The sequence below is a fragment of the Myotis myotis genome, unplaced genomic scaffold, assembly GCF_014108235.1.
Source record: "Myotis myotis isolate mMyoMyo1 unplaced genomic scaffold, mMyoMyo1.p scaffold_m19_p_6, whole genome shotgun sequence".
NCBI classification, from domain to species: domain Eukaryota; kingdom Metazoa; phylum Chordata; class Mammalia; order Chiroptera; family Vespertilionidae; genus Myotis; species Myotis myotis.
The window spans coordinates 21,155,738-21,183,512 of NW_023416368.1; the positions used below are offsets into that span (position 1 = coordinate 21,155,738).

General features: G+C 55.7%; 1 protein-coding gene across 3 annotated transcripts; it reads left to right on the forward strand.

The window, feature by feature from the left end:
• CSF1R (colony stimulating factor 1 receptor) lies at positions 1-27,723 on the forward strand. 3 transcript variants are annotated; one of them, XM_036311942.1, is made up of 21 exons: positions 3-235; positions 4,369-4,629; positions 5,049-5,333; positions 7,038-7,174; positions 7,855-8,014; positions 9,390-9,576; positions 12,708-12,823; positions 12,964-13,084; positions 13,166-13,356; positions 14,945-15,060; positions 19,943-20,069; positions 20,194-20,298; positions 20,791-20,901; positions 21,435-21,585; positions 23,634-23,725; positions 23,806-23,900; positions 24,839-24,961; positions 25,039-25,150; positions 25,644-25,743; positions 26,620-26,728; positions 27,504-27,719. In XM_036311942.1, exons 1-21 carry the CDS (start codon positions 187-189, stop codon positions 27,552-27,554), a joined length of 2,799 nt encoding a protein of 932 aa, XP_036167835.1. In that variant the 5' UTR covers positions 3-186; the 3' UTR covers positions 27,555-27,719. The 3 variants fall into 3 exon arrangements, with proteins under 3 accessions (XP_036167837.1, XP_036167835.1, XP_036167834.1); XM_036311941.1 differs by lacking the exon at positions 27,504-27,719 and adding an exon at positions 26,823-27,094 and having other exon boundaries at positions 4-235; XM_036311944.1 differs by lacking the exon at positions 25,644-25,743 and having other exon boundaries at positions 1-235; positions 27,504-27,723.
• Positions 27,724-27,775: the final 52 nt, after the last annotated feature.

Below are 27,775 nucleotides of genomic sequence, written 5' to 3' on the forward strand. Positions count from 1 at the left end.
TAAAAGGGGAAGAAAAGGATGAGCCCAGGAGGAGGAGGAGGAAGAAGAGGGAAGCAAGACAAATAGCTGGTGCGTGAGAGGAACGTGTCCAGCCAGCGTTCCTGGTCCCTGCAGAGCTAGCAGCCGGGAGCCCAGGGCCTGCGCACCCCCAGCCCTGCGTCAGCCTGCCGCCTGCCCGCAGAAGCCATGGGCCCAGGGCCTCTGCTGGTCCTGTTGGCGGCCACAGCTTGGCATGGTAAGAGCAGAACTGAGGGCCCTGGGGGTGGGGGGCTGTGACAGAGAGGTTCCCTGCGGAAGGACTCTAACCCCCTGCCCCTCACTGGGTGTACCCACTCAGTGCTTCCATCTCCCCGCCTGGGCTGCAGGTTTGGGGCTATCTGCTTTGGAAAGGTGCTGAAGGGGCAGAAGCAGCCTGGCCAGGGCGGTGGATCAGTCCCACCTCAGATGTTGACTCTGTGTGTCCTGAGCAAGCCCCTGCTGCTCTCAGGGCTTCAGTGTCCACACCTATTGGATGGCAGGTGTCGGGGGCAGTGACGGACTAGACTAAAGCAAAGCATTTCAAACTTTACTGTGCGTACAAATTACCCGGGAATCTTGTTACAACGCAGATCTGACTCAGTAGGTTTCCGGTGCTGCCTGAGACTGCATTGCTACCAAGCTCGTAGCAGACGCCAGAGCTGCTGGGCTGGACTGCACTGAGTGGGAGGCCCTGCAGAGCCCTGAGGGCTCAGCCCTGCGGGCCTGTGGCTCACTGACTGTAGGCAGGACCTGAGTTGGAAAGGCCCAAAGAGGCAGGGGCCCTTCCTTGAGAGACTTGGGTAAAGGGTCAGAAGGAGACAGAAGAGGCGAGTGAGCAAGGCTGTGGAGTGCTGCTGCGAGGGAGTCAGGAGACGGGGTCAGAGCACCATAGATGGGGAGAGGGTTGCTATGACCCTGGGCTAGGGACAGTGTTCCAGGCCTTGGTGTGTAGTGTGTGTGTGTGTGTGTGTGTGTGTGTGTGTGTGTGTGTGTTAGGGAGAGGAGTGAGGTCGAGGGACATCCTGGGAGCAGATGATTTGGAGGGTCCTTCAAATAAGTGGGAGGAAGGGACTTGGGGCATGGGGAGGACTGGGGAGCTGAGAGAGAGGGGGAAGCTGGACAGGCGTAGAAGGGGGCCTCGGTCAGTGTTCACCATGCCCAGCCTCCACCCTGGAGGACGGGGCCTGAGCAGGCCTTCCTTTCCCAGCTAAGCCAGCAGGAGGAGAGTTAGGGAGGGGGCCAAGTGGAGGATGTCATCCCTGTCCTGCGTGAATGCCCAGGACAACAGGGCAGGACCACACAGGACAGGTGCCTCTGTTTGACCGCATTTCCAGGAGACCAAGGCATCTGCTAGACTAGCGGGACGGGGCAGGGGAGAGGGAGAGGGAGAGGGAGGCGCCTGTGAACCAGATGAGATCACAGATTACAGTCTGACTCTGACCTTTAAAGGTTAAAACTTGAGACATCAGAGTGTCAAAACCAGAAGGGAGGTTAGAAATGCAGCAATCGAGGCAGCGCAGGGACAGGAGCTGTAGCTCACTGAACTGTCCCAGAGGACAGAAGGGCGGCCTGAGGGGCAGACAGGGGATGGCACGTACCCAGCCTGTAAGGGAGGACCAAGTTTCCAACGCACCATGGAACCCACAGTCCGAGCTCTTCCCTGCAAGAAGCCCCCAGCGGGGCCTGCGTCACTGAGCTGCTCCAGGGCAGCGCCAGCTCTGGGGGATTAGCGGACAGCCTGCCAGGGGTGACACTGCTGCCCTCCCCACACTGGTCACACGGCACAGGAGGGCTGGTCCCCACCGCCCCCATATTGGCCTTGGCAGTATCCACCAGTTCCTCAACCCCTTGTGTTGATCAGAAGCTCAGGCAGACCCAAGCCGGTTTGACTCAGTGGATAGAGCGTTGGCCTGCAGACTGAAGGGTCCTGGGTTCGATTCCAGTCAGGGGCCCATGCCTGGGTTGTGGGCTCAATCCCCAGTAGGGGGTGTGCAGCAGGCAGCCGATCAATGATTCTCTCTCATCATTGATGTTTCTGTCTCTCTCCCTCTCCCTTCCTCTCTGACATCAATGAAAATATATTTTAAAAAAAGAAGCTCAGTCAGGGAGGCTGCCCACCTCTGATGGGTACAAACTCAAAATATAAATTAAACCCTTCTGAAGTCATCTTTTAAAATCCTCACCCGAGAATATGTTTTTCATTGTTTTTAGAGAGAGGAAGGGGGAGAGAGGGAGAGAGAGAGAGAGACTGAGAGAGAGAAACATCAATTGGTTGCCTCCCACATGTGCCCCAACCTGGTATGTGCCCTGACTGGGATTCAAACCCATCACCTTTTGGTGCACAGGGCAATGTTCCAACCCACTGAGCAACACTGGCCAGGGCCAGGGCCTTCTGCAATCTTTGACAGAGAAGAACTTCCTGACCCTGGGGTTGATGGCAGGGGAGGGGTGGATAGATCCATTTAAGATGCTTGCAGGAAGGACAGTGGAGATGCCCTGAATGCCCTCGGGGCTGTAAGTGTCCAGCTTCCCACCGTCAGAGCCAAGGGGCTGCACTCACCAGGGGCACCAGTGGGTCAGCGGCAGAGCCAGGCCCGAAGCCCAGGGTGCTCTGCCCCCCAGCAGGTGGCATTGCCTCTCCTGGAGTCTCTGCCCTGGAGAGGGGACAGTGGCCAGGAGGGTCAGGAAGCAGAAGTGAGAGCATCCCAGGGAGAAGGGCCACAGGTGGAGCGGAAACCGGGGGCCCGGCCGGGCGCCAGCAATGTGTTTCCGCCGGCGCAGGCCAGGGCGCCTGGCAGCCCCTCTGAGGCCTTAAATCAGCTCTCACTTCCCTCCTCCGCCCCTATTTTCGGCCCTGGAGAAATGCTGACCCTGCAGAGGCAACGGGCCTTCTTCCCGGAGGGCCTGATACGGGTTTCAAGTTCTCTTTTCTCCTTCAAAAACAGTTTCCTTAAAAGAGATTGGCTCTTCTGTAAACACAACAGTGCTAGGGGTCGGGTAGACTGGATCATAAGCGCAATGCTAACTCTTACTGAGTACTTATTTGGTGACCTTCTAAAGCAGCGGTCAGCACTCATTAGTCAACAGAGCCAAATATCAACAGTACAATGATTGAAATTTCTTTTGAGAGCCAAATTTTTTAAACTTAAACTATATAGGTAGGTACATTGTTATTAACTTAATTAGTGTACTCCTACGGCTTAGGAAGAGCCACACTCAAGGGGCCAAAGAGCCGAATGTGGCTCGAGAGCCGAAGTTTGCCGACCACTGTTTTAAAGCAGTGGTTCTCAACCTGGGCCTCATCCTCCCGAAATTCTGTTTCTTTGTTACTAATGTTGTGGCCCCACCCCATAACAAAGAAACAGAATTTCCGGAGGATGAGGCCCAGAAATCAGGATTTTAAAAAGATTCCCAGGTGATTCTAATGTGCAGCCAAGGTTGAGAACCATTGTTCTAAAGCAGCAGTTCTCAACCTGTGGGTCGCGACCCCTTTCGCGGTCGAATGACCTTTTCACAGGGGTCGCCTAAGACCATCCTGCATATCAGATATTTACATGACGATTCATAAGAGTAGCAACATTACAGTTATGAAGTAGCAACAGAAATAATTTTATGGTTGGGTCACAACATGAGGAACTGTATTTAAAGGGCCAGAAGGTTGAGAACCACTGTTCTAAAGGCTTTCTATGCACTTAAACCTCCCAACATCCCCAAAACATGGGTACAATTATTGCCCTCGTTTTAGAGGAGGGGAAACTGAGGCACGGAGCCTCTGAACCATCCCACTGTGCCGCAGACCAGGCGTCCAGTGCTGGGAGCGGGCACACAGAAGAATTAAAACCTTTTACATTCTGCTGGGCCAAGATCCTACACCTCTTCTTCTTCTTCCTCGTGTGAATTAAGTCGGAGGACTTGGCCGTGAACTTCCCATCCATCTGTCGCCTCCTTTCCCTGTTCAAGCCCCAGCTTTGAGCCAGGCCCTACGTGTGGCACTAAGTTTGCAGCCCCCTCAGGAGGCAGGAGGACTCTGCTCCCGGGAGAAGAACGATGCAGTCGTAGCTGGGAAGTCCGAGCGAGGCAGGGGCTAGGGGCCCCCGAGGGACAGCGGCTGGTGGAGGCCTAGAAAGTTTCCAGCCCTCCTTTCTCAGAGGAGGGGCCTGCTGGGCGCCAGAGACGTCAGAGACTTGACCAGAGAGGGGTAGAGACTTGTTCAAGGTGATCCTGCAAGTCACAGCTGATCCCCTGCCCCAGCACCACCCCTGCCAGGACACCACCCATCTCAGAGGCAGGGAACGGCCCAGGGGCTGTTACCTGAGGCCTCACTTCTATCTGTTCTCTTCCCTCCACCAGCTCAAGGGATCCCGGTGATAGAACCCAGTGTCCCTGAGCTGGTCGTGGAGCCAGGCGCGACCGTGACCCTGCGATGTGTGGGCAACGGCAGCGTGGAATGGGTCGGCCCCATCTCCTACCCCCACTGGACCCTGGACCCAGATGCCCCCAGCAGCATCCTGACCACAAACAATGCCACTTTCCAAAACACGGGGACCTATCGCTGCACAGAGGCTGGAGACTCCCTAGGGGGCAGCGCCAGCATTCACCTCTACGTCAAAGGTGAGGAGAGGCCTGGCCCAGCAGCCCCAGCAGGAATGGGCAGGAGGGCTGGGCCTTAATGCTACCCGTCATAAAAAACCGGCTCCGCCTCATCACGTGTCTGCCACAAACGAGGACCTGTGGCGGCGCTTCTAATTTACTGTAGTCTTTACAATAACCCTGTGGGGTAGGTTCCATATGATGCCCACTTCTCAGAGCTCAGAGGGGCTGAGTCATGTGCTCGAGCTCACACAGCAGCAGGTAGTAGGGCTGGACTTGGCTCCAAACCCCCACTCCGAAGCATCAGCGGAGCTTCCCTGGTGTTGGGTGACCTCAGGCTAATGCTCAGCGTCTCTGAGCCTCCCTGTCACCAAGGTCCAGAGACTGTTTGGCCTGGTAGAGGGAGGGCAGCTGTGACCCTGTATCCCGCTGTACCCCAGACCCTGCTCGGCCCTGGAATTTGCTGTCCCAGGAAGTGAAGGTGTTCGAGGGCCAGGATGCCCTGCTGCCCTGCCTGCTCACCGACCCGGCGCTGGAGGCCGGTGTCACGCTGATGCGGGACCGTAACCGGCAGGTCTTGCGCCAAACCAACTACTCCTTCTCACCCCGGCACGGCTTCACGATCCACAAGGCCAAGTTCGTTGAGAGTCAGAATTACCAATGCAGCGCTCGAGTAGCCGGCAGGATGGTGACAACGCACGCCATCCGTCTCAAAGTGCAGAAAGGTGCGTGGGCCGGGAGGGGCAGGCCAGGCCTGGTGGCCAGGGACGGAGGACTGGCCACCATGCTCGTGGTAGCTGGGCTGGGCCTGATGGGACGTACGGGGTACCCCCCTTCTTTCGCTTCTTCCTTCCAATTGTGCCACAGTCACCTAGGGGCCACCCAGTGGGGCAAGACAAGCAAGGTGTGTTGGGAGGGAGACAGACCACACGCAAGTAAATAACTCAGTGGGCAGAACCGGCTCAGTCCAGGGAACATGCTGGGAAAGCCATTAACGAGGTGATGGAATCGGGTGTGTGGGGACGGGGGAGGGGAGCCCTGTTGAGAGAGTGACATTTCATTGGAGCAGAAATGTGAATGGTGAGAAGGAGGTGCCCTCACAGGGGTATCTCAGCAGAGGAAACCGCAGGCACAAAGTCATGAGGTGGGAAGAAGCTCCGAACGTTCCAGGAACGGAAGGAGGGCCCGAAGCTCTCCCACACACTCAGACATGGATTTCCCACTCAGTGCCAGCCCGGTGCTGGGCACTGGGCCACTGAAGGAGGGGTTATGAGGGGGAGGTGGTGGTGGGCAGGTAGGACAGCTTGAACTGGGGGGAGGGGTGCTAGCGGCAGTGGTGGTGCAGGCTCACTGTTCCCCCTCGCCCCTGCTGGACTAGGGGACGAGATTCTAGTTTCCGGAAGGACTGTGAGTAAGGAGGCCCAGGCTCAGGGTCAGAGCAGCATGGCTGGCCCAAGGCCCTGGGCTCAAGGCCACAGAACCTGCCCAGGAAGTCAAAGGACCCCACTCTGCAGGCAGAGGCCATGAGGGTGTTTTCTCCCAACTTCATCTTGCAGAGCCCCGGGCTGCCCTGGACCCCGGTTGTCATGTCAGGACCTTGGATGCATCCTTTAGTATTTCTTAGGAAACTGGGTTCGATCTCCTTTCAACAACAGCCACAGATATTAATTCAGTGCCTACGTTGTGCCAGGCACTGGGCTAGCGGCTGGGGATATCCACCAGAGAGAAAGTAAATAATGTACCAGTTGTGATGAACAAGAAACCCAGCTGGAGAAAGCTGGCTGTGTGTGTGTGGCAGGGGGGTGGGGGGGGGGGGTAGGGAGAGGTGTGAGGCTAACTGGTCACCGAAGTCCTTTCTGAGGAATTTTTGAGCTAAAGATCTGAAGGGTGAGAACAGGTGCCCATTCGGAGTGTGGGGGGGAGAGCATTCCCGGGGGGAGGGTCGGGCGCCAGGGTCTGCAGTGGGAAGGCCACTGTGGCTGCAGTGTGAGCGCAGGGTGGGGGGTGGTCAGGAGCAGGGCCCGGGGGCCCTGGGCATGTGGGAAGGACGATGACTCTTATTCTGAGAGTGACAGGAAGCCACTGAATATTGGCACCGGAGAAAGGCCCGACCCAATTTCCCTTCTCCAGTGCTCACTGTGGCTGCTGTGAGGGTCGGAGGGGAAGAGGGAGACCTTCCGGGTGGCGGCTGCAGGGGTCCAGAGCAGAGAGGGCGGTGAGGCTGGGGAGAGGGGGTGATGGAGAGAAGTGACTTTTCAAAGTCTCTTTAGGAGATAAGACTTGGTGGCGGGGAAATTGAAGCATCAAGGGTGCCCCCCAGGATTTCAGATGGGAATGTGGTGGGGGCCCTGGCCAGTAGCCTGGCCCATGGCAGGGAGCAGAGCAACAGCTCTGGCCTGAGTGTTCATGGGTCGCTTCCCCGGCCTCAGTTGTTCCAGGACCCCCGACTGTGACACTGGAGCCTGCAGAGCTGGTGCGGATTCGAGGAGAGGCTGCCCAGATCGTGTGCTCAGCCAGTAACGTCGATATCAAGTTTGAGGTCTTCCTCCAACGTGGAAACACCAAGGTCAGCCCCCGAGGGGACAGCAGGGTGGAGCCTGCCCATCTTCCCAGTACCAGGCCCTGCAGGATGTAGCCCAGCCCCGCCACTAGCTGGCCCTCTGGGCTGAGCAGGTGGCCCCGGTCCAGAGAGGGGAGTGGACTCACCCAGGATGTCACTAGCGATCATCCAAAACCAGGACTCCGGCTCGTGCTGCTGAAGATTGTGGGGTGGCAGGGGAGGTGATACTCTACTCCCTTGACCCATGACCTCTGCCCCAGCCTGTAGACAAGAGCCAGATGTTGGCTCACTTCTGACTTAGTAAGAGGTTCCTGGGCCACCTGTGAAGCCCAGAGATGTAAGGGCTACTTCAGAAAGACTTTCTTCGGGAGAGAGGGAGGAGAAGGAGTGTTCCCAGCGGGAAATGGCATTGGGCTGCTTCTGAGAACTCCCTCCCATCCCACTGTGCCTACCATGTGCCGGCGGGGACATCTGCATATAACATCTCATTCCCGCTTCACTGCAGCCCTGGAAGCACAGGGCCAGCATTAGTCCCATTTTACACATGAAGAAACTGAGGCTCAGAGTTCAGTCCCTTGCCCAAGGAAAGGAAGATAATAACACTTAAAGGATGAGGATTTGAACCCAAATCTTCCTAACCCCTAAACAACCTTGGTATATACCATTTCCATTTCTTCTGGCTGCAGCTCAATATCTTTGAACACAATGACTTTCATGATGACCGTTACCAAAAAGTCCTGACCCTCAACCTCCATCAAGTAGACTTTGAAGATGCTGGCAACTACACCTGTGTGGCCACCAATGCCCAGGGCGTCCGCTCCACTTCCATGGTCTTCCGGGTGGTAGGTGAGCATCAGGAAGGTGGGGGAGGGTTAGCAGGGATCCTGGGGTGAGGGAGGCACATTAGGGATTGAGGAGGGAGCTGATGGCAGAGAAGAAGGCACTGTTGAGAATATCTCTGCTAGAACCCCCTTACCTTAGGCCTGGGACACTCCCGAAACATAAACACGTGAACAGACAATGCTCACCCAGTGTGATCATGGGGGAAGTGCAGGGTGTCCTACAATACCGAGGGGACTTAAGGCCTCTGGAGCTCCCTCTCTCTTCTGCTTCTCCGTTCCTCCTCAGACTCCCAGAGTAGCCTGACTTTAATTTATGCAAGATTTAATTAGAACAAACTAGTTACGACTCTTTTAGGTACAGGGAGCAGAAACCAACTCAAACTGGCCTAATCAAAAGAGTGTTTTATAGGCCTTATAGCTAAAAAGCCCATTGATATGAGCTTCAGGAACAGTTGGATCTAGGTGTTCAAATGATGCGGACAAGATTCTGTTCCTTCTCAACACTCAGCTGTAATTTTTTTTTTTTTTAGAACTCCCAAAAAGCACCAGAGATGATAACCCCAGTAGAATGAGGTCTTCTCTTTTCCCAGAGTCCCAACAAACATCATGAAAATGAGTGTCCTGAATTCATGGACTCACGTGCCTACCCCAAATCAATCAATGGTCCAAAGGTGACACATTACTCTGATTGGCTGGCCTGAGTCACATGCTCACTTTAGAGCTGGATATGGAAGCTACATTGACTTAATTATTACCAGAAGAAGGGGAAATGGATGGGGGCATGTGGAGAAAAAAAAAAAGACTTTTTTTACTGCTATAATTTAAATATATATATATATACACACACACATACATATATATGTATATATATATTATTGATTTCAGAGAGGAAGGGAGAGGGAGAGATAGAAACATCAATGATGAAAGAGAATCATTGATTGGCTGCCTCCTGCATGCCCCACACGGGATGAAGCCCATAACTCAGTCATGTGCCCTGACCAGGAATCGAACCATGACCTCCTGGTTCAACCAATGAGCCACATCAGTTGGGCATTACTTGCTACAATTTTTTTCAAAAAGTGATAGCCACAAATATATTCAACCTCTTAATTATGAAAATAAGGAGAGAGGATAGGAGTTTTCCCAGGGACTCAGTGAGGAGAAGAGTTTGGAACCCTGGGCTTCTGTGGTGGGTGGTGGAAAGAGAGATGTCAGGGGGCAAGCACTGGTTAACGGGTTGGGGACTGTGGGCCTGATAGGTTGTAGGCACAGAGGAGGGTCCAGCTGAATGATTGGATCAATGGGTAGATGACCAAATGAGCAAGCAAACCAGAACATCATCCCACTAATGCCAGATCTCTATGTGTTCTGCTTTCCAGAGAGTGCCTACTTGAACTTGACCTCTAAGCAGAACCTCCTCCAGGAGGTGGCCTTGGGTGAGAAGCTCAATCTCCAAGTCACAGTGGAGGCCTACCCGGACCTACAAGGCTTTAACTGGACCTACGGGGGACCCTTCTCTGACCATCAGCCCAAGCTCAATTTTAATACCCGCAAGGAAACATACAGGTACCAACTACAGCTCCCATCTGCATAGCCCCACAGCTGGATGGGGAATACTTCAGCCAGGAGTCAGGACATTTGGGTCATGTCTCAACCTTGCTGTGTGACCTGGAGTGAGTCCCTTCCCCTTTCTGTCTCTCACTTTCCCTGACTGTGTAGAAACTAAATGTCAGTCATCTATGTTTGAGATTTAGATCAAATTTGCATACCCCTCTGTTTAAGTCTTCCTCCAACACGGAAACACCACATCCTCGGGAAATGCCCTCAAGAATTCTACCATTTCTTGGGGATGTGCATTCTCATGGTTATGCAAGGACTCGGTCTCTTTCATCCTCCTCCTTCGTGGCTGATCCAAATTGGAAGACAATGCCCGTGATTTCCACTCCTCGACATGTTCCTAATAATGACTGCACAGGGTATCTGCCAGATGCACAGGTTTCGGGGTGGGGCAGAGGGAATTCACACCACCCAGTCACAGATACATCTAAAGTTCTTTAAAGGCCTGTGACTACCCAGCCCTGGTCATTTCTCACAGGCCACTCCACAGCAGGCTCAAACTCTTCTCATAAAGTGCGATTTGACAACATCTTCTCTTCTCCAAGAATCTGCTCTTCCCACATGCACAACATCCTAGGAATCTATTTGTCCTGTCTCTTGTGGACTGTGTCCTTGGGTCTTATTTTCCCACCCAAAGTGGGCTAACCAGGTAGCTTTCTAAACAAGCGTTTCCTCCATAAGGGGAACACTAATACTCTTTAATGATTTTAAAAAAAGGTTAAATCAATATTTCTTTACCCAGATCTATTTGAATGAGAGCATACAGTTCAATCAAGGACAGCAAGTATATAGTGTGTGTGTGATAACATCCCCTTCCATACTCATGACAGATGCCCCTAAGCTGCTGCCTACAGAGTCTAGATGTAACCTCAGAGTCCTTCTCAACAGTTTCCAGGCAGTATTTCCATCACATTTGGCTCACGAGAGCAGACCTGTTTGCTATCCCTGGGCTAGAGAATCCCTCAGACACCTTTCTAATCCCAAACTCTCTGGGGTTCTTTCTAGCTCCTGAACCCAGGCCTCATTGGCTCCTGGACTCTTGCTTGTCAGTCATTAGAATCTATAAGAATGTTCCCTTGTCCTCATCTTCTTCCTCTCAGTTCCTTTACCCTTTATGGCCAGAATTCCTAGCTTCCTCTCATCTAAAGCAGAAGTTCTGAATCTGGATTCTAAAGACCCCTGAGAAGGGGGTTTATGGACAGATTTTAGGGATCCATATGCAACAGGAACATTGCAGAAAGGAACCAGGGGGAGCCCTCAAACAGTAGTCTGGGGCCATGCATCACAAGGCAGTCAAGCCTGCGCACCAAACAGCCACGGCACTAGGCTCATGTGATGGGTGTGTTCCTAATGGTGACTTTGAGTCATCCATAGAAGTTTAATTATTTCAGTTTAAGAGGTAAATGTTAGTTATCACAAAAAATGACCCATGCAGAGAGGTTCAGCCAAAGGTCTGGGCGAGATTGTCCTTTGAATACCATCCTATATAATAATACTAAAAGCGTAATATTCTAAGTGTACGACCGATCGGTCAACCATTTGGTTGACCCCTCAACCAGTCGCTATGACACACACTGACCATCAGGGGGCAGACACTCTGACCAGTAGGTTAGGTTGCTACTGGGATCCGGCCAATCGGGACTGGGCAAGAGGTCCAGACACACCCTGGAGTCTTCCCACGGTCCCTCCCCGGCAGGCCGGCCCCCATCATCCCCGATCAGGACTGGGTGAGATGGCCCCAATGGGCCCCAATTGCCAGCCAGGCCAAGGGACCCTACCCATACATGAATTGGTGCACTGGGCCTCTAGTGTATTATAGTCTTGGTTCGTGATTACAGACATTTTATAAAGAAGAGCTGGTAATTTGCTATAATTTATTTTTTAAAACTTTTTCATGGCCTAAACAATACATGCCCATTGTGGATAAATTTTAGAGTAGAGAGTAAGAAAAAAAATTTACCTGCAATCAGCTGTTTAAATTTAGTGCATACAGTGAGTGTGTCAAGCACTCTGAATACATAGCCCTTTAATCCTCAGGCCGAGTCTGTGAATTAATTTCCATCAGTGTTGCCTCACAGAAAAGGAAGAGAAGGATCAGAGAGGTTAAGTTCTTATCTAAGGTCACACAGCTGAAGTGGCAACACCAGGATTTGGCCCCTGGTCTCTATAGCCCCATAACTACATTCTGCTTCTCATTCCTCTCCCAGTTCCTCTGGGCAGGACTGGAGCCTCAGGAATGGCAGCTGGCCTGGTGCTAGCGTTCTCAGTAGGGATGGCTTAGCCCAGTGGTAGTGGCGGAAGCAGGTGCACTCAGTGGGGCCTGTCATGTGCCTCCCAGTGTCGGCACTTCCCAGACCTCTCCTCTACTAAACCTCAGAAAAAACTGCTTTACACATAAGGGAGCTGATGAAGAAAATCGGGTTGATGGTTTTCCCGTGTCTCCTGGCACCCGGCCTGGGTTCCTGGCTCAGCCGAGGCTTCTGTGGCCTGGACACTTCACCAAAAATAAAACAACGCCTCGCCGAAACCAGTTTGGCTCAGTGGATAGAGCGTCGGCCTGCGGACTGAAAGGTCCCAGGTTCAATTCCGGTCAAGGGCATGTACCTGGGTTGCGGGCACATCCCCCGTAGGAGATGTGCAGGAGGCAGCTGATCGATGTTTCTTTTTTTTTTTTTTTCTTTTTTTAAAATATATTTTATTGATTTTTTTACAGAGAGGAAGGGAGAGAGATAGAGAGTTAGAAACATCGATGAGAGAGAAACATCCATCAGCTGCCTCCTGCACATCTCCTACTGGGGATGTGCCCGCAACCCAGGTACATGCCCTTGACCGGAATCGAACCTGGGACCTTTCAGTCCGCAGGCCGACGCTCTATCCACTGAGCCAAACCGGTTTCGGCCAATGTTTCTCTCTTATCGATGTTTCTAACTCTCTATCTCTCTCCCTTCCTCTCTGTAAAAGATCAATAAAATATATTAAAAAAACAAAACAAAAAAAACGCCTGTTAGGGTGGTTGACTGAGCCCGCTGTCCTGTGGGGACCACACTGGGCTCACCCAGACGTCTGCCCCTCTCCTGCAGGTACACCTCCACCCTCTCCCTGCCTCGCCTGAAGCCCTCTGAGGCCGGCCGCTATTCCTTCCTGGCCAGGAACGCCGGTGGCGAGGATGCCCTGACCTTCGAGCTCACCCTTCTCTGTGAGTGATGGAGTGGGGGCTGGGACATGAGGTCCTGGAGAAACCAGCTGGGAGAGGAAGCTCAGAGCCAGGGGTCAGGCAACGGGACTTGGGGCTACTGGGCTGACCCCTCCCTCTTTCACACCTCCTTTCCTCCTCAGACCCCCCTGAGGTGAGGGTCACGTGGAGCCCTGTCAATGGCTCTGGTGCCATAATCTGTGACGCCTCTGGGTACCCCCAGCCCAACGTGACATGGCTGCTGTGCAGGGGCCATACTGATAGGTAAGTGGACTCCTCTTGCCTTCTCACCTGGAATGAGGGGTGGGCACCCTGCAACCCTGAACCACACTCTGCTCTTCCCAGATGCGATGAGGCCCAGGTGCTGCAGGTCTTCGAGAACCCACACACCAAGGTCCTGAGCCAGGAGCCCTTCCACAAGGTGACTGTCCAGAGCCAGCTGCCTGTGGGGACCCTGGAACACAACAGGACGTACGAGTGCAGGGCCCACAACCGTGCGGGGAACAGCTCCCACGCCTTCCAGCCCATCTCTGTAGGTGAGCCTTCGTCCGCCCCTCCAGGTGGGACAGGAGTGGGGCCCAGGAAACTGCCCAGCTCAGGGAGCCAGAGTTCTAACATGGAGTTCGTCCCAACCGAACCAAGTCCTACCTCTGTGGGTCCCACTCCAGGCCCCTCCTGAAAGGGCCAGATGGGGAGTCCAGAACCCCCAGGACTGGAGGTAGGGGGAGAGAGGAGGGGAGGCCGAGAGATGTCCAGAGAGACAGCATCCTGAAGCCAGCACACCCTAACCGGCCCCTCTGCTCATGCCCTGCACTTGAACTCATGCATTACTTGGCGGGTGTGTATTTGGCATCTGCTGCGTCCCAGGCACTCAGGACGTGCAGGGAGCATGCCTCCATGCAGCTTAGAGCCTGGCGAGGGAGCCAGGCAACGGCAAGCCCACCCCAGGCCAGCCTTGGCGGCCTTCTCCATCCCTCCCCGAGCCCCTTCCTGCCAGACACTGTCCCGTCCTTCGGGGCCCCTGTCTGAGTGTGGGCTGTCCGCTGTCCAGCCCCGGCTGACGCAGGCTGCCCCTGTAGAGAGGAAGGGATGCCTTTCTCTGGGTTGCTCAAAGGCTCCATGTGGGTAGCTCTCCGATCTGCGCAGAGGCCCACAGCACCCTCGGACTTCTGACAAGCAGGTCTTAGCACCCGTGTGCCAGGCCTAGCAGGCTCTCTGGGCCCAGAAAGGACAGAGCGGGAACCTCTGTCTGGCTCAGAGCTGGCCCCTGAGCAGGGCCGACTCCACACGCAGCTGCTGCGGCCGCCTTAGTCTCCCTGGGCCAGGCATTGTGCTAAGCTCTGTAGGCATTGTCTCAGTGAAACGGCTCGCCCCTAGGAGGTCAGCACTAATTTCCTTTGACTTTGGAGATGATGAACTTGAGGCTTAGGGAGAAGTCACAAGTTCAATGTCACACACCGCTACATAGCGGAGGTGAGATTTGGCTTCAGACCCATGCTGTTGATCTAGGCAAGGTGATGGAGAGAACTGGGGGGTTACTGACCTGAGAAGAGGAGGCCCAGGGGCCATGAGCCTGGCTTTCAGACCTCAGAAGGGCTGCGTGGTTCCAAAGGGCACTCAGGGAAGCAGCAGGGGACAGCCAGGAAGGTGGATTTCAGTCTAAAGTCTAGGTCTTTCTGTTTGAGCTGCCCAGAGGTGTAAGTGGTGAACCCTGTCAGGAGGGGTGGTGTGTGCGTGTGCGTGTGTGTGTGCGTGTGCATGTGCGTGCGTGTGTGTATATGCGCGTGCGCAAGCCAAGGCTAGGCACTAGGCCAGGCTACTGCAGAGGGGATCCTTGCCCTGGCAGGGGGGCACTGTGTGATAAGGGGCTCCCCCAGACACGAAAGGCTGTGACTCTGGGAATGAGCAGAGCTTGGGGCCCATCCTCCCTGCGCCTGGCTGGGGATGGTCTGCGAGAGGCTCCCTGAAGCTCGGCGGGCTTCCAGGTGAGAGGACACTTGGTTCAAAGCATTTACTGAGAACCAACTGTGTTCCAGGCCAGGCACCGACCTGTTCTCAGTGGAGTCAGGGGGTCACAGAGGCCCACTCACTCCTCTCCCCCCCGCCCTCCACTGCCCCCTGCAGGAGCCAGCATGCAGCTCCTGGGTGAGCCCCTCTTCACGCCTGTGCTGGTCGCCTGCATGTCCACCATGGCCTTGCTGCTGCTGCTGCTCTTGCTGCTTCTGTACAAGTACAAGCAGGTGAGTCTGTGCAGGGCGGGCAGCCAGGCCCCGAGTACGTGGACCTGAGGCAGCACCGCCAGGCCTCCTGCAGGCCGCCTGCGCCCCTTCAGCCCCCGAGCACCCACTCATTTTGCCCTCCAGTCATTTAGCCAGCAGCTCTTTAGCGGGCGCCTACTCTGTACCAATGTGGGCTGGGTGCTGGGATCCTCTGCCCTCTTGGGGTTCACTGTCTAGTGCAGGATGCGGTCGATAATCCATTCACCAGGACGGGAGGACGAAAGATGCTCTGAGGAAAGGGACGGGTGCGGCCAAAGAGTAAGCACAGGATCCTGTCCCAGCCAGGGGCTCTCAGGCACAGAGAGGACAACACGGGAGAGCCTGTGTCTCACCCTCAGGCAGTGAAGGTCTAGTGGAGGAGGAAGGCCTGACCATCAGCAGCCTCTTCGTTATTTCATGTTATTATTCAAAGCTGCTATTTATCACACGTTGACGTTTAGTGCAGTGCCTGTCACCTTGAGTGCACAATCAGGAATGTGCTTTCGGGGGCATTTTTTATAGTGTGTTACCCACACCCTCTCACTCGATGCCCGCAGAGGCCACGCATGCAGGTAGTATCATTAACCCCACTTACAGTCGGAGCTGAGGGTCCGAAAGGTGGAGACAGCTGCCCTGGTCTACTGCTGGTCAGTGGCAGAGGCTGGTCTGTAAAAAGCCAGTTTGTAACCGTTCTGTGAAACACTGAATCACCTTATTTTATCCTCACAACACCCCGAGGCAGGGACTATCGCAGTCAGCATTTCACAATAAGGAAACCGGGGCTCGGGAAGGCTGAGCAGCAGGAGAGGCAGACTCGGGAAAGGGGTGTCTCTGGGGACGAGGGCAATGTGTGTAAAGGGTGGGGAAGCCCGAGGTGAGTTCTGGAGACATTGGCACCCAGAAGAGGAGGCAGCGGGGAACAGGTTGGGGGCCTGAGGGGTTGGACCTCATCCTGTAGGCTCGGGGCCATCAGGGGGTTGAACAGGGTAGTGATATGACTTAGGGGTGAAACATTCCCCTACACTTACCTTGTGAGAAGAGGACTTGAAGAAGACAGGCTGGATGGGATATGGGTTTGGCTCTCTCTGTCATGCCAGCACCAGCTCAGAGCAGAGCCCCCAAGAAACCAGGGCCCCAGGTCAAGACTTTGGGGATCTGGGTCCATCTCTGACACCGTTTTGTCATATGACCTCGGCTGACTCACTGCTCTCTCGGGCCTCCGTTTCCCCACCTGTACCTTGGAACTGGGGGCCTTTAACAGCCCTCTTCCTCTGACATTCCACGAGCCTGCTGATGGTCTAAGAGCCAGGGGCTGTGAATTGGACGGATCTGGGTCTGAATCCTTCTTCTGCCTGCGTCTCTGGCTGTGGGACTAGGAAAAAGTGTTGTCTCTAAGCCTCTGTTGTCTCCATCTGTGAAATGGAGTCAGTAATGGCAGCCACCCCCCAGCTGTCTCCACGGGGACTCCACAGGGTGCTGGGCACAGACAGTGCTCAGAATGGGAGCTATACACCCTCGTCCCAGGAGGAAGTTGCCCGGAGACCCAAGTGAGCTCATGGCTCTTGGGATGGGAGGGGCGTCTGAGGTTGGGCATCTCCTTGACTACACACCCGAAGTGGTGCTGGGCCTGCTCGCCCACCTCCAGGGGCAGGACCTCACTCACCCGTTCCCTGTGGCCACCCGTTCCCTGTCTGAGCAGCTCTGACTTCAAAGTTCTTCCTTATATGGAACTGAAACTGCCTCCCAGTGCCCCACAGAGCATCGTCCTCGGCCCAGGCCAGCGGCAGAGATTCCAGAGAAGTGTCCAGTTCCCCCTCCAGCCCTTCTGCCTCGGGCTGCCTGTCCCCTTGGCTAGCCGTGGCTTCGGGACACATTATCCTCTCTCTGTGGGACCATTTTTGGAAGATGTACTCCCAGTCACCTCATTTCCCACCCAGGAAATGAAACTGCCCCCTGAGCCCACGCACGGCCCAGGAGGGCATCCCATGGGACAAGACCTTGAGGGCTCAAGATGGCCCATCGTCCGTCTCAGGGCCTGCAGCCCAGTTCTCCTGTTTTGCCCCCTGGGGATCTGAGACTTGCCCCTTCACTGGGGCCTCAGCCTGGTCAGTCCTCACTGCCTAGGCTGGGGGTGGTGGGGTGGCCCTGTCTGGAGGAAGGGCTGTTCCTGCCTCAGGCTGAGTCATCGCCTTTCTGGCCCCCAGAGAGACCACAGGGTAGGAGGGCTAAGGGGGAAGAGAAAGGCAGGAGTCAGCAGGCAGGGAGGCGGGGCACAGGAGGAAAGGAGGAGGCAGGGAGGAGAGAAGGGGATGGGGAGGCTGCGGGAGAGGCCGGGATTCTGGGGGTCAGAACTGAGCTGTGGGGACCAGGGACAGATTGGGGTGAAAGAGGGTCCTCTAGGTATCTGTGGGAGTTACGAGGTCTCTACCTTCCTGAGACCGAGAACATCCACCCGCCCAGAACCAGCAGGCCTAGTGGGGAGGCCGTGGGCACTGCTGTGGCTACAGTGACCACCACTGCTGGTGGGAATCTGGCCTCCGTAAGGGTTCTCCTTTGGCGGAGAGGCCCCTCCGGTGGAAGCCCTGGGAGGAGTCTGAGCCCTTTCCAGGGACAGCCTGCGTGGTGTAGGGCAGAGCTGGGGCCGCCCGCCAGGAAGAGGCGAGGAGGTGCGTGAGGCAGGTTGGAGGGCCTCCTCCTCCAGGTGTAGAGCCTGGCATCCAGAGGCCTGAGATTCCAGCCAGACCTCCTCTTCCTTCCACCCCCTCCTCCCCCAGGATGACCGCCTGGCTGGGCAGCGGTGGGGAGGGGGCTGACTCAGGCCCAGCTGCGGGGGACAGAGGAAGGGGAAGTGGTGAGGCGATAAACAGGCCTTGGCCACAGAGGCTCCTGGAGATGGAAGTGGCCTGGGGTGGGGGTGGGGGTGGGTCAAAGACCCCCCTCCTGGCTCCCTCGCTGTCTTTGGGCTGGAAAGCCACCATGTGCAAGGTTTGAGTCCTCTGGGATTCAAAAGTCCCTCCTTGCCATGCCGAGCAGCTTGGTTGGTTAGAGGGTCGACCCAGTATGGCCAAGGTTGTGGGTTCGATCCCTGGTCAGGACACATACAAGAACCAACCAATGAATGCATAAATAAGTAGCTAAACAATTCGATGTTTCTCTCTCTAAAAGTCCCTCCTCTGTCCCATTTCAGACTTTCCTCCTGAGCCCCAGCATGGGAGGGTCTAAGTTCATCTGTGGACTCCCCCCTACCCCCCACCCCCACCCCAGCAGAACCTGGAAGCTCTTCCTTGTGTCTAAATGTGCATTTCTTCCAAACTACCCCGGGAAGTTCTTCCCCATGGCAACTGGAGTCTCGTTTCTAACCCAGCGAGACACACAGCCACAGGCCCCTCCTCCCAACACCCACACATTCACCCTGTAGCTCCCGAGCTGGGTGCCCAGGAAGGAGTCCAGCTGCAAAGCACAGCCCAGCTGGTCCCCGGGCCCAAGGGGACTGACAGGAAAGAGCTGGACTGCTGACCCGAGGCCTCCGTGTCCTCCACTGCCCCAGCCCGGCTTCCACTTTCCCCCTCCATGCCATCTCCCATCAGCACTTCTCATGGGCAGCCCCTGGCATGGTGCCCCCAGCAGCTGCCACTCTGGGCAGGAAAGAGAGAGGCCACCACTCCTCCTCCCCAGAAACAGCCCTGTGCCAGCCGGTGGTCGGCACAGCATGAAAAGCCAGAGAAAGGGCCAGGTCCTCCAGACACTGCCTGTGGGCAGAGCCTCTCACCACAGACCTCAAGGCCTTCCTGACTCTGGAACCTTCCCCTGCTCCCCTCCAGCCATGGGATGAGCACCTGGCAGTCACTCAGACTTGCCCGGATCCTTCCCACCCAGGCCTCCGCATCTGTTCCCTGAGCTCCCTCCCGTGGTCACGGGCTGGGCTGGCTCCCTCTCTGCTGCTCCTGCTCTACCCTGACGTACCCCCCTTCCCTGCTTTATTCTCACAGCGCTCTGAAAACTTCCTGCTTGTCTAGTTGTTTATTGGAGGTAAATGTCTGTCTGAGCCACCAGCGTGCAGACTCCGTGGGGGCAAGGACTTGTTTTGCTCCACTCTGAATCCCAGTGCCTGGCACAGTGGGTGCTCAGTGAGGGCCGCGCAAGGAAATGTTATTCAGATTTGAAAAGGAAGGACATTCAGTCCCAAGGTTCATGGGTGAACCTTGGAGATGCGCAAAGTGTCACACAAGCACAAATCCTGCTTGGTTCCGCTTACAAGAGGTCCTGGAATAGTCAGAGTGCTGAGCTGAGTGGAAGGCGTGGTGGGGCCCAGGGGCCGGGGCCGGGGCCGGGGCTGGGGCTGGGGCCGAGTTGTTTAGAGTGTGGAGTTTCAGTTTGCGAGATGAAGAGTTCTGGACGTCGGTATGAATGTGAATGTACTTAACTCCACTGAACTGCACACTCAAAAGTGATCGAGGCGATACATTTCATGTTATGTGTATCTTACTGCGATTAAAAAATAAAAACAAACCGTATTTGGATGAGAGGATGGATGGGTGGATCTCGAGTTCCAACCTCCCTCCCAGCTCAGGAATTACCTAAATCATCAGGTCCATCGAGGCCCTCAGAGGCGATCCCCTCCAAGTCAGTGAATACACAGGTAGGGGAACTGAGGTTCGGGGAAGGGACGGTCCCACGGTGAGGCCAAGCCAGGAAGGGACTGGACTCTAGTGCCATGGGCATGAGAAGACACGGCCACTCTCACCAGATATCTCAGGCCGAAGGCCACGGGACTGCCCACTCCCCCTGCCCCTCGGGGGTCGGAATGAGATCCAAGATCCTGCCAGGCCTGGCTGCCACATGCCTCCTCCCTCTCCCTCTGCAGAAGCCCAAGTACCAGGTGCGCTGGAAGATCATCGAGAGCTTCGAGGGCAACAATTACACGTTCATCGACCCCACCCAGCTGCCCTACAATGAGAAGTGGGAGTTCCCCCGAAACAACCTGCAGTTCGGTGAGATGGGGTCTCGGCCCAGCAGGCCCTCCCGTCAGAGGGTAGCATAGGCTGCAGGGATCCCGTGGTCCTCAGAGAAAGGGCTTAGGCGCCCAGGGACCTAAGGAGCCTGTATGTTCGGCAGGTAAGACCCTTGGAGCCGGCGCCTTTGGGAAGGTAGTAGAGGCCACAGCCTTTGGACTGGGCAAGGAAGATGCTGTCCTGAAGGTGGCTGTGAAGATGCTGAAATGTGAGTGAGGGGAAGGGGCCTGGGAATGTAGGGAGCCGGTGGGAAGTGCTGCAGGCTAGGGGAAGGGCTGCGTGCCCTGTTGTCACAAGAGGGATCACGCACATTTTTGCCTGTCAGAGCCTGGGGGACAGAACCTGGGGTTTGCAGGGAGCACTCCTGGGTTCCTTGGTGAGTCCCAGGCTCCCTCTAACTCCTGGGTGTGGGGGGCTTCTAAGCTGGGGTAAATAGAGGCTGAGGTACACAGAAGCCAGCCTGGGCCATGGCCTGGCCACAGCTTGACTTTCTGCTACCTGAGACCAACTCAGTGACTGGTCATCTCTCCTCTCTCTCTTCCTAACACCCACCTGTGTGTCCGCATTTCTCCTCCCCCTTTTGGCTCCTGATTGCTTCGGCACTCTGGGTACCCCTGCCGGCTCCCCTGCTGTCCCGTCTATGTGGCCCTCCATGTCCTGCTCTCTCCCCATCTGTGGGACCTGTGGTCCCTCCTTGCAGCCACGGCTCACGCCGATGAGAAGGAGGCCCTCATGTCAGAACTGAAGATCATGAGTCACCTGGGCCAGCACGAGAACATAGTCAACCTTCTGGGAGCCTGTACCCACGGAGGTGAGGGGTCCTAGGGGGCATGGGGCCCATGGGCTTGGGGCCTCTCAGGTGTCTGAGGGCCCCAGGGCACCTCAGTCCATCTTCCACTTCCCACCTCCTCGTAGTGAAGGTAGGACCCCTGCCTCAGTGTCCCGTAAATTCCAGACACCTGAGCTGGTCAAGCTGCTTGTGCAGGCAGACGGCTCTGGGAGCTCTGAGCTCTCAGACCCAGGGGGCGTCAGTCACGTGGATAGGGAGCCAACAGTGCAGATGCCTGGGCCCTGCGGGTCCGGAGTGAAGCCCCAGGGCCTGTCAGGACTCCGTGTCCACCCCATCCTCTTCTATAGGAGCGCTGACCTTTACGGAGCTGCCGCAGATTGCTTTGAGGGAAGAATTCTTTGGCTTATAGCGTATTTTGTTCGTTTGTTTGGTTATTGAGATTCCTCTGCGTTGGCCAGATGAGGCTCCTAAGTCCCAGTCCAGGGTGCCTCGTTGCCCCCGCCCCACGGGGACTGTGCGAAGGGGTGCACTCACCCACTCTCTTGGCTCTCTAGGCCCTGTCCTGGTCATCACTGAGTACTGTTGCTATGGAGACCTGCTCAACTTTCTGCGAAGGAAGGCTGAGGCCATGCTGGGGCCCAGCCTGAGTCCAGGCCAGGATCCCGGCTACAAGAACATCCACCTGGAAAAGAAATACGTCCGCAGGTAGGGCCCTGGCTAAGGACAGGAGGAGGCTACAACTGGGGGTGGGGCCTGACTCAGGTCTGTCCCCAACACCAGCTCAGGGTCGGGCGGCTAATGGCCCTCACATTTCACATTCCCATCTGCGCCATGGGGAGTAGTCACACCACGTTAGATGGGCAAGTGTTTTCCTACTAATTATCTCCAATATTTGATCGCCTACTATGTTCTAGAAACATCGAGGCAAAGATAGGTAGCTCATAGTCTGGTGGAGACGGATGTTAATGAAATCCTCACTTTAACACATTAAGCGCCCAGCCTGTTATGTCTTCCCGTCGGAAAGTATAGTGTCAGTCACCGGTGACTGACAGGGCGCTTAACGTGTTAATGTATGTAAAAGATCAACCAAGACTGTTCGGAGCCCTAGCCAGAGACGGGTCAGGGTAATCGCCCTGTTTCCCCCATAGCATGTGCTGCTGGGGGCTGCAGAGAACCCACTGTCCTAAGGAGTAGCCAGTGTCAGGTCCCCACATCACCACCAAGTGGGGACAGAGTCTGTGGGGTTGTTGGGTGATGGGGAGCACTTGGGCCTCAGTTTCCCCAGGCGAGTCATCAGGAGGATGAACCTCCCAGGGTCTTTCCAGCCTTGTTGTTCTGTAATGCTGATATTCCTGGAAACCACGCAGAGGCAGATGGACAGAGCCACATGGGGAACCAGAGAGAGGAAGTGGTCAGTTTGTCACACATGAGTCAGAGGCAGAGGCGGAGCCTGGACTCCATGCTGCTCTTTTGACTCCTGGTCCATGCTACCTGAGCCACCCTGCTCTCCTGGAAGTCTGTTTGGGGGCTTGTGGAGTCTCAGGACCAGGCTGTGGAGGGCTGGGGCAGGATCAAAGTAAGAAGGGTGTACACTGGCCCCTAGCCTAGCCACTGTCAGCTGCTTAGCCTGGGGAGGCAAAAGGGGAAGGAGGGTATTGCACCCCATCCAGTGCCCTTGAATATGGGGGCTGGCCGCATCTACTTCCTCTTCTGATTCTCGGACACCCCTCTGACACTGGGCCTCTGCAGGCTGGAACCTCAGGCCAGATCAAATCAAAATGAGAACCAAAGTAAAGTATTATCTTCCATCCTCAAATCTGCAGGTGGGAAAAGGATCCACAGAGTGGGGTGATTAAAGGGCAAATGGCATGTGAACCAATCTTGCCAATGGGATCCCAGGCTACAGTAATAGAAGTATAGTTTCTAGACCAAGGGAGGGGATGCTTTTGCCCAGGCCAGCCCATAAATGAAACATCAGGTTCTCCTTTGGGGAACACTAGAGCATAGACAATGTCTACTGCCCAGGGGTCAGGAGGGTGAGAGGCCCAGAACTCGGTTGGCTGCTATGTTAGAAGCAGTAGTGACTATTCATTCTAGAGCAACGACTCTCAAACTTGCCTGCCCCCCAAAGCATGGGCTCATTCATAGGCATCACCAGAGAGCTCTTAGAAATGCAGCCTCTCAGGCCACCAGACCGGCTGAATCACAATCTGCATTTAAATAAGACTCCCCAGGTGAGTCTATGCACATGTGTTAGTTCAAGAAGCACGACTCTAGACCAGTGGGCCTCCATCAGGCTGCACATTGGAATTGCCTGGAGGGAATGAAAAGACGAATGACTGAATGACTGAGCTTTGCCCCTGGGCACAGGAGTGTTTGAAGCTCTGCAGATGGTTTTAATGTGAGGCCAGGGGTAAGAGCCGCTGTCTAGACAGAGAGAGCTCACAGGAGCTCTAGAATACGCTCAGATCCCCGCAGGACTGTGGTGAGGAAGAGGGAGCCCATTCTCTGTGTCCCTTAGGGCAGAGCAAGGACCAGGAGAAAAATCCCAGGAGCCGACTGGCATTAGATGAGGAAATTTCTAACGGGCAGAGCTGCCCCGAGAGAACAGGCTGTTCGCTCCCACATGATGGCCGAGCAGGGACCAGTGATCAGAATGTGGCAGGTCTCTTCCCTGCTGAGTGGCTGGAGGCCAAGGCCCGAGCTAGGCAGTGCGTAATGGGAACTGACTGCCCTGGGCCCTCTCTATGTAGGGACAGTGGCTTCTCCAGCCAGGGTGTGGACACCTATGTGGAGATGAGGCCCGTTTCTACTTCTTCTTCAAATGATTCCTTCTCTGAGCAAGGTGAGGAGGAAGAGGGAGAGGGGCTGCTGGGGGCTGGGCAGGGGTGTGGCGGGCTACCCTGATGCCTCTCCCTACACTAGACCTGGGCAAGGATGAGTGGCCACTGGAACTGCGGGACCTGCTCCACTTCTCGTGCCAAGTGGCCCAGGGCATGGCCTTCCTCGCTTCCAAGAATGTGAGTTGGGAATCAGGTCCCCCATATGGTCTCCCAGGGGGTGGGGGGCCACTGAATCTCCATGAGTCTGGAGGGTGTGGGAGGAAAGTGAGCAGGAAGGAGCAGGTTAGGAGCCAGAGTGCCAGAAGCAAATGGGCAGCGGCCACAGCATCTGGGCTGCAGCCTTGGGGCTTTGGGTGATGGGGGTGGGAGGCTGTGTCAGAGCCCTGCAGGAAGCCTGTGTGCAGGAGGCTGAGGCACACCCATTCTCAACAACAGGCTTTAGTTTTAGTCAACAGTGGGGATGTGACAACCATTGTCAATGGCGTGAAGCACACGGTCTCAGATAACAGAACCTCCCTGCATAGATACATGCTGAGATGATGTGCACAATACACCCCGGCTGGGAAGCAGTGCCTGGGAGTGGGAGCGGTGACCGTCCTCCTCGATTAAGAGCATGACTTGGGCGTCGTTGAATGCTGGCCCTGTTACTTGCTGTGTGACTTGGAGCAATGTTGAAATTCTGAGCCTCCGTCTCTACATCAACTAAAATGGGCACCATCACAGGGTTGAGGTCAAAACGGTACAATGTGTGCAGATGCTTAGGGAAGGGCCTGGCAGGGTAGGACCTTGAAAACGGCAGCGGCTGTTAGGAGCTGATGTGGGCCAGCGAAGGTTTAGTGCCAGGGCTCACTGCTTCCGGGCCCATGTAGATGCACACACAGCTCTAGTCAGCTGTTGGGTCAGGGCAAAAGGCCCCGAGTAATGGTGGTTTCTAAACACTGCACTGTCTGACCATGTAAAAGGTAGGGACAGGAATCACGGTCAGGGTCAGGACTAGGACTGATGCCCACTCCCTCAGAGGATTCTGAGGCCTTCTAAGGCCTGGCTGCTCCTCCTGCACTTTGGGCTCAGAGAGGGGAGGGAGAGGCCAAGACTAACCTGTCTCACTTCCCCAGTGCATCCACCGGGATGTGGCCGCCCGAAATGTGCTGCTGACCTGTGGGCGTGTGGCCAAGATTGGGGACTTCGGGCTGGCTAGAGACATCATGAATGACTCCAATTACATCGTCAAGGGCAACGTGAGTGCTGGGAGGGACAGACCCAGTGGGGGAGAGGGTGAGCCAGGACCCAAGGTGACTGGGGTCTGTTGTGCCAGGCCCGCCTGCCCGTGAAGTGGATGGCTCCAGAGAGCATCTTCGACTGCGTCTACACGGTTCAGAGTGACGTCTGGTCCTACGGCATCCTCCTCTGGGAGATCTTCTCGCTCGGTGAGCACCAGCCTGGTGCAGGCTCAGCCAGGGGCTTGTGTTTGGTTCCCTGCAGTGTCTTCTGCCTCGAAGAGGCTGTTAGTCAAGGATGCTTGGGGCCCAGGGCAGGCCCTCCATCCCGGCAGGCATTCCCTCATCTGTCTGCTTGTGCCATTCTGCTTCCTAGAGTGCTGTTTCCCCTCGCCCACAATATACATTACCTTGAAGACAGCGCCTCAGTGCTCTGGAGTGCTAGGCACAGGGCCTTGGGCTAAGCCCCTCAATGCACTCCTCTAAGAGCCTCTTACTCCAAGGGCTGTGCTAGAATTGTGAGGTGTGATGAGGCTGGGTGATGGCTCTCGGCTTCCTAGAACCTCAGCCCTTTGCGATGCCTAGCACATAGCACTAAGAGGAGCTGTTGTCTTATCGTGGAACCCCAACCTCATCAAGACGTGTGTGGGATTGGGATAAGGATGGGGGAGTACTGAGCACGGTGTGATCCTGGCCTTTGCAGGGCTGAACCCCTACCCTGGCATCCTGGTGAACAGCAAGTTCTATAAGCTGGTGAAGGATGGATACCAAATGGCCCAGCCTGCGTTCGCACCCAAGAACATGTAAGGGAAGGGCCCCAGGGAAGGAGGACACCCAACTTTGGTTGAAGGGCATGGAAAGGCATGTGACCCAGCTTTCCCAGCCCAGTGTTCCAGGGTCAGCTTCGTCTCCCCACAGCAGACTACATCACAAGCCCCTGTTAGAGTTCAGGGTTACCTCTGGTTTCCCAGGGAGCACGGGCCGGTCCTAACGCAGATAGTTTTTGAATTCAGACTGTTGTTATGACCTCAAGGAACACTCCCTCATTTTTTCTGTCCTGGTGATCTGTGGGGTAGCCTGATAACTCACCACCGCCGGCCCACCATGGGGAAGCTGCTCTCTGGCTCCCTGCATTCACCACAGGCCAGCTGGCCATGAAGTCACCTGCTCCCTTTCTCCAGCCCCTCTCAACGCAGCCTCCTGTCTCCCTGCCAGGGTGGATTCATGCCGCTGGCAGCCCTCTCTCCACTTTAGTCTCGTTACAGCCCAACAATTGCTCATTCTTTCAGACCACCTTTCACACCTACCTGCTGGTCATAAGAGTAGCCCCTCTTGTTTTAGGAGCTTGAGCAACAAAGCATCTCTGAGCCAAACTGTCACAATGGGCATGATGAAGATCCCTTTCTCCAAGGGCTTAGCACAGGTCTCGTGCTAAGCTCATTTGACTAGGTTTTGAGACCACTGCTGGGACTGGGGATCATTGCACATGCACGTCCCCAACAGCTGACTGGGGATCATTGCACATGCATGTCCCCAACAGCTGACTGGGGATCATTGCACATGCACATCCCCTACAGCTGACTGGGGATTGTTGCACATGCACGTCCCCTACAGAGTATGTAGGGGACGTGCATGTGCAACGATCCCAAGACTCACAGGCGGCCTCTGTCCTGTCTCAGATACAGCATCATGCAGGCCTGCTGGTCCCTGGAGCCCACCCACAGACCCACCTTCCAGCAGATCTGCTTCCTCCTTCAGGAGCAGGCCCAAGAGGACAGCAGAGAGCAGGTGAGTGCGGCCAGGCTCAGGGTGGGGCTGGCTGTAGCAGGCCAGGTGGGGCTGTCCAGTTAGAACTGACCATCCCCGCCTCTCCTTCCCTCAGGGCTATGCCAACTTGCCCAGCAGCAGCAGCGAGCAGGAGGAGAGCTCTAGCGAGCAGCTGGCCTGCTGTGAGCAGGGGGACATTGCCCAGCCCCTGCTGCAGCCTAACAACTACCAGTTTTGTTGAGGTGACACCTGGGGGCACTGCCTGTCCCCTCCTCCGAGCTTCAACTCCCGTGGATGGGGCGCCACAAAGAACACAGACTCTGTCCCTCCGATCATTTCAACAGCCCAGCCCTGAAACTCAGGAATGTGGGACCCCTGAGGTATCAGAGAGGACCCGCTTTCAGGACCTGGGTCATCACTGCCAGTCAGGGGCTGGGGCTGAGCCTCTCCCCTCCCTCTGTTCTTAACACTGTGGCTGCATGTTCGCTATGCCAACTGGGAGAACCCCCAGCTCACCCTCTTAACCTTATTCCCACTTCCAGGAACTCCTTCCCTACCCTCTCCTGATGGAAACGGACTGATTTCACACCTAGGACATCCCCAGGAACTGTCCCAATACTGAGAAAACAAGGCTCCTGGGCCTTAGAGTGGAGGGACCCCCTCTCTAACCGAGTGCAGCAGCAAGAGCAGCCAGCCACTCAGAGGCTGCTAGGCGCCGACTCCTCGGAGCAGGGTGGCTCCTCTGTAAGAATCTAACTTACATGCCAGTCTCTGCCCTCTGGTCTTCTTCCCACAGCCCATCCCACCCTGGACCTGGTACTGCTATAATGAGCCAGATGGCAGCTAAAGTTTGGGGTGTTCTGCCCAGTCCCCCGTCCTCCTGAGCTGGAAGACAGGCGACCCGTGTGGCTGGCCACACCATGCAAGCAGCACGCGCTTCCCCAAGTTGACTCATCATAACTAACCGTCACGCTGCGGGGTGCCGCCGTCAGCATTAAACTAACAGAATTAACACAGCTGGCCTCTGGTTCTTTGCGCCTCGTGGGGGACTGTGGACGCCCTGGGCCC